Source organism: Camelina sativa, chromosome 14 (assembly GCF_000633955.1).
Source record: "Camelina sativa cultivar DH55 chromosome 14, Cs, whole genome shotgun sequence".
Lineage (NCBI taxonomy): Eukaryota > Viridiplantae > Streptophyta > Magnoliopsida > Brassicales > Brassicaceae > Camelina > Camelina sativa.
Window position 1 is genome coordinate 31121791 of NC_025698.1, and position 5988 is coordinate 31127778.

Below are 5988 nucleotides of genomic sequence, written 5' to 3' on the forward strand. Positions count from 1 at the left end.
ATATTAGGTTATTATTTTGAGACAAAATAGTATTGTATAATTTTTTTTTTCAAAATGATTGCGGTGCAATTCGATGGTATTATGCTAGAACATTGAAAAAGAAATACATAGTCATGTTTGGAAGAAAAGATAACATCTTTGATTTGGGCTATGGTTTGTGTTAATATTCTTTTGAATATATAGACATAAATTAACGTTCAAATTCCAGAGATGACAATCGAATACTCATATAAAGTTTTTAAAGTATTTAAATCAGTAAAATGATATGTTTAGGGAAAAGGTAATAACACATTTGAAAGAAACGTACATATGAAGTTAAATAACATGGATAGAAATGATAAAAAAAAGTTTAGACAAAGAATATTGCGGAGATAGGAGGTGAGGGTGTGAAATCACCTAAACCAAAGAAGGGGGCGGGCAATTCTGCGGAGATAAACAAAGGTATGATGGAGGATGTGGATCCACCTGATACTATCCCATGAACGGAACATCTCGATCACCACAAGGGACGGTTAGTATTTGCGTATGCCGTCGACTGGAAATGCCCCTTTCTCCAGGTTTTCATCTTCCCCTAAGAATTTGGACTGTCCCCTTTGTTATTCCCTATATTCTCAGTATAACAATTCCAATCTTACCAATTCATGCTCACCTGCGTTATCTACGGAGCAATGTATTTGTAAGCCGAGATCCTTTAGTCATTATCATTGACATTCCGGTTATGGGTAACCGAGACACTTTATTGTTGAAATCGATGGTGTATGTTTACAGCTGGAAGTTAAGGACATTAGTGAAGTTTGTACTAGCCGCTTGCCATTGTTGGTCTAATGGGTCAATGGCGTTTGCTCATCTTTCGGAAAAGATCGATTTGGAAGCAATTCAAGATCGAATGGTCCTCGTGCAAGAAGATTGCGAATTTGCGGACGCGGGCTTTCTAGCTCGTCCTGCACGCCCTTCCCACCGCAGGGTTTTGGTAGGTATCATACCGCCGGGGCAAGTAGGGTGTAGTGGTCTCTCTGAACCTTTGATTAGGACTTGGAGTTGCCACGTAAAAAAGATAGTGGTCTTGTTTGACCCAAATATCTTTATGACTGAATGTTTCTTTCTTGAGAAATCACTCCCTACCCTTTAGATTTCGTTAATCCCTTATCTTTGGCATTATCTTAGCCATTCTAGTTGTTGTATTTTGGTCCGGGTTCTACAAGCTGTTCTACGAACACCTTCCCGCGATCTGTTTTTATTTTCCTTGTATGTTTATCCATGTAAGTTTAATGATGGTTGTAAAACTATCCCTAAAAGGAGAGTTACTCAATCATGATTTAATATAATGGGTTATGGTTGGGAAAAAAAAAAGAAAAAAAAATATATATATATATATATATATAAAATAGTAGTAGTAATACATATTTTCTTTTTGGTGTAAACGAAAATAAGAATAAAAATATAAATTCGAAGATGAGTAAACAGTCGATTCGACCATCACTGCGTGGTTTAGCTGCAGCTCTCGGAACTAGGTCCCACCATTCCTAATAGGATCTGACGTGGATCCTCGATCCCTCCCTCTTCCCTTTTAAAGGACCCGGAACACACTCAAATTTACGACAACTGCCACCACCAAACACCAAGTACTGCACTGTATATAACGTTGTCAGTGGGAAGGGTAGTTTCGTCAAAACCAAAAAACCACTTTCCGGTTTTCGTGAAAAACCCGTCTCCAGCCGCTGCATCCATCCTCCCATTCTCCATTATGCTCTCTCTTTCTCACCGCAAACATATAATATTAGCAGTAACGTATTATTATAAGTATATGTAACTCAGTTTTGGTCTGTGCATCGAGTTAACACAGGCAATGCTCGTGTCTCCCTCTCTCTCTCTCTCTCTCTCTCTCTCTCTCTCTCTCTCTCTCTCTCTCTTATATATATGTTTTTAGATTCTCTTTTTTATCTGTTGGAACTGGGGAGCTCTCTGTGTTAGCTAAAATCGGTGATCTCGAGAAGCTTTTATTGAATCCCTTTTTCTTTCATTTCGTGAGTTTCCTAAATCAAGATTCGACTTTTATTGATTTTCTATGATGATGATGTAACGTTTCTTCTCATTCTCTTTGCATGTATTGATCTGGCTTTCTTCTCTTCTGATCTCTGTTTTCCTTTTTTCTTCCCAAGCGAAAAAAATTAAAAAAGGTTTCATGTTTTGGATTGGCGTTACACTATCTATTATCTGGTCGACCATATATGATTGGTTGGTTGTTTGTTTTGTGCGTTAAACGTGATTTGAGGTCATGGTTATCACGGCATTGGTACTTGTGGAATCTACTTATTATGTCTTCAAAAGTTTGATTCTTTTCAGAATACTTTTTTTTTTGGAGTGGAAGCATTTAAAAGAAAGAAAGAAAGAAAGAAAGTAGTGTTCCTTTTTGGTTCTTAAGATTAGATGGTGACAACAAAAAGTTGATATATAAATATTGGCATTTTCCATGTGATCTTAGAATGCATTTTCTTTTGTGTTGTAGGAATGGCTTCAAATTCGGCTGTTGATATAATAGAGACATCTTCCAAGGTTCATTTCTCTGGCTTTCATCGAATGGATGGTTTAGTTTCGATTATATCAGATCAGTTGGCTGAGGAAGAGGAACATGGCCAACCTTTTGTGATCGGTGAGAGATGCTGGCAGATTTTTATCTAACTTAAACTGGTTTGAAGATGGTTAGAATCAGACAATGTTAAATAGGATGTTGTTGTCTTTTCAGGAGTTGCTGGAGGAGCAGCATCCGGTAAAACTACTGTTTGCGATATGATTATGCAGCAACTACATGATCAGAGAGCTGTTGTTGTAAATCAGGTACTCGAATGTGATCTATATCGATTTCTGGCTTTTTAGTTCTGAATTCTGATGAGTGACTACAAGTGGCTGTTAGTCGAATATATAATGCATTGAGGCTGATCATTTTTTTTTTTTTGCAGGATTCTTTCTACCATAATGTAAATGAAGAGGAGCTTGCAAGAGTTCATGATTACAATTTTGACCATCCTGGTTAGTAAGTCTCTGTATAGCCAAAAACTAATTAATGGCTCTCTTGATCTAATGCAGACTGCTGTTCTGTGTCGCTTACCCTTTTAAATATCTGAATTTATGCTTGTACATATGAATCTTGCTCCTTGTCTTGTAGACGCTTTCGATACTGAGCAATTATTGTCTTCCATGGAGAAGTTAAGAAAAGGACAAGCAGTAGATATTCCCAACTATGACTTTAAAAGTTACAAGAACAATGTTTTTCCACCTAGAAGGGTAAGGAGCTTCTTAGAATCATTTCTTTCTTGTCACATAGTCACTTGGTATATATGTGTGCTGGTTCTGAATTCTGACATTTGAAGTTTGCTTCTTATTTCTGAAGATCAAACTCATGATGAAGTGATTAGCTCTCTTTTTAAGACACATAAACTTGTTCATCATTTGCAGGTAAACCCTTCTGATGTTATAATTCTGGAAGGGATACTCATTTTCCATGACCCTCGGGTGCGAGATTTGATGAACATGAAGATATTTGTAGATGCAGGTCTTTCTCTTACCGAACCCGCTACACTTATTTAGCCAAATCCATAGCAAATATGAGACGCTGCACTTGTGTATTACACATGTAACAAGTGTATATATAAACATGATGGTAATAAATTTGGTTTCTTGTTCTACATCATGGTGTTATTTATGCAGATGCTGATGTGCGTTTAGCTAGAAGGATTAAACGCGATACTGTTGAGAAGGGCAGAGATATTGCCACTGTTCTTGACCAGGTTTGTGTCGCTTTATGCAAAGAACCTTCGTTAATATCAAATTATTTATGTTTTGCGCTGATTCTTCATTTATGTTTTGATTTGTGAAACTTCTAATGCAGTACTCTAAGTTTGTGAAGCCAGCATTTGAGGATTTCATACTACCAACAAAGAAATACGCAGATATAATAATTCCCCGAGGAGGTGATAACCATGTTGCTATTGATTTGATTGTGCAACACATCCACACGAAGCTCGGTCAACATGACCTCTGTAAAATCTATCCAAATCTTTATGTTATTCAATCAACTTTTCAGGTTTTTACTTATTGTCCTTCTTCTCGTCTAATCAACACTAATCAATTCTTGTTTAATGACTAGAACGACTGATCCTTTAGCCGTTGGTTACAGATACGTGGGATGCACACTCTAATCCGAGACTCTAAAACAACAAAGCATGACTTCATCTTCTACTCCGATCGATTGATTCGTTTGGTGGGTGCTAAATTAGTTTTTTGTTTCGTATTATTTCACCATGTTTGCTTTATTAATGTCCTCTGGCCAGGTGGTTGAGCACGGCCTCGGGCACCTTCCCTTTACAGAAAAGCAAGTGGTCACTCCCACAGGTTAGCTAATGACAAAGATTATATCTTACTGCAATCTTGCAGCAGAAATCTCCAACCAGAGTGAGATAATAAACTCATTTTCTTTGGCTTGTAAATGTAGGATCTGTGTATTCTGGTGTGGACTTCTGTAAGAGGCTGTGTGGCGTCTCAGTTATCAGAAGGTACAGCTCAAACACTTGACACCGGGTTGTTGTTGTGGTCAAGAAGACCCATATAACGATTCTGTCTTTGAACACAGCGGCGAGAGTATGGAGAATGCTCTAAGAGCATGCTGCAAAGGAATCAAAATTGGAAAGGTTCTAATTCACAGAGAAGGGGACAACGGTCAACAGGTTTGTAACTTGTTTGTGTTTTCTCTCTGTTTCATCACATGGTCCTAATTACTTTTGTGGCAACCACCAGCTTATCTACGAGAAGCTACCCTCAGACATTTCGGAAAGGCATGTGCTTTTGCTAGACCCAATCCTGGGGACAGGTCTGTGTTCTGTGAACTCTGTACTACTACTGGTGGTGAGCAAAAGACAAGATATAATAGGAAGATAACAAGAGCATGTTTTTTTTTTTTTGTTTACAGGAAACTCGGCAGTTCAAGCGATAAGACTGCTCATAAGCAAAGGCGTGCCTGAATCCAACATCATATTTCTCAATCTCATATCAGTAAGTTTGAAATGCAAAAGCGTTGTGGCTTCCTTCTCTCTCTACATAGCTTAATTTGTTGAAAAAAAGAAATAAAACGGTATGGGGGGTTGTTGTGTGTGGGTTCAGGCACCTCAAGGAGTAAATGTGGTGTGCAAAAAGTTCCCAAGGATAAAGATTGTGACTTCTGAGATAGACATCGGTTTGAATGATGAATTCCGAGTTGTTCCCGGTATGGGGGAGTTTGGAGACCGCTATTTTGGGACGGATGATGAGTGAAACTGTGAGAGAGCTTTTTTGCCCTCCTCTGAAAATTTTGATAAGTTTATTTTTGGTTTTCAAATATGTTATACGGATTTCATAAGATCACACATATACATAGTATACCAACAAACAAATTTTCCAACTCAGTTGAAATTTCCAAGTAATGTATACACAGTTTTTGGGTCCAATCATATCCATGTGTGTGTGTCTCTCTCTCTCTAAGTTTCAGAGTCCAAAAGTAAACTGAATGATTCAATTTAATTGATAAAGTGTTACATGAAAATGACTTATAGTAGAACAACCACTTAGCACTACTTCCTAAAAAAACTGCAACTTATTCAACTACTTCGTTAACAACGGAAGACTCAATCCTACAACTTAGACCAATTCAAACTTAACAATAAAACACTTAAAACTTGATAAAACTTCATATTCTTCAATCCCTCCCTTAAATTGGAAATACTTTGTTTCTAGTTTACACCTCCTTCACGCCAACTCCCATCATTCCTTTGAGCTTCTCGAAGACTTCCAATTTCACCGGCTTGGTCATTATATCTGATAGTTGTTCTTCTGTGCAACAAAACTCCAGCTCAATCACCCCTTCGTTCACAAGATCTCTAAGAAAATGGTACCTCACATCAATGTGTTTGCTTCTCCCATGTAGAACTGGATTCTTGGATAGCTTTATGGTAGAACTGT

General features: G+C 37.7%; 1 protein-coding gene across 1 annotated transcript; it reads left to right on the forward strand.

The window, feature by feature from the left end:
* Nucleotides 1734-5477, forward strand: LOC104743020 (uridine kinase-like protein 3). Its single transcript, XM_010464140.2, has 15 exons — nt 1734-2024; nt 2507-2650; nt 2744-2835; nt 2958-3027; nt 3164-3282; nt 3454-3550; nt 3706-3785; nt 3887-4081; nt 4175-4258; nt 4329-4389; nt 4490-4550; nt 4628-4721; nt 4792-4864; nt 4964-5046; nt 5155-5477. Exons 2-15 carry the CDS (start codon nt 2509-2511, stop codon nt 5302-5304), a joined length of 1401 nt encoding a protein of 466 aa, XP_010462442.1. The 5' UTR covers nt 1734-2024; nt 2507-2508; the 3' UTR covers nt 5305-5477.

What these genes read in the sequence shown, in the direction of transcription:
- LOC104743020 (XM_010464140.2), top strand. Translation starts at nt 2,509, where the DNA reads ATGGCTTCAAATTCGGCTGTTGATATAATAGAGACATCTTCCAAGGTT. An exon ending in TTATTCAATCAACTTTTCAG is followed by an intron (nt 4,082 to 4,174) that starts GTTTTTACTTAT and finishes CGTTGGTTACAG; the next exon opens with ATACGTGGGATGCACACTCT. An exon ending in TATTTCTCAATCTCATATCA is followed by an intron (nt 5,047 to 5,154) that starts GTAAGTTTGAAA and finishes GTGTGGGTTCAG; the next exon opens with GCACCTCAAGGAGTAAATGT.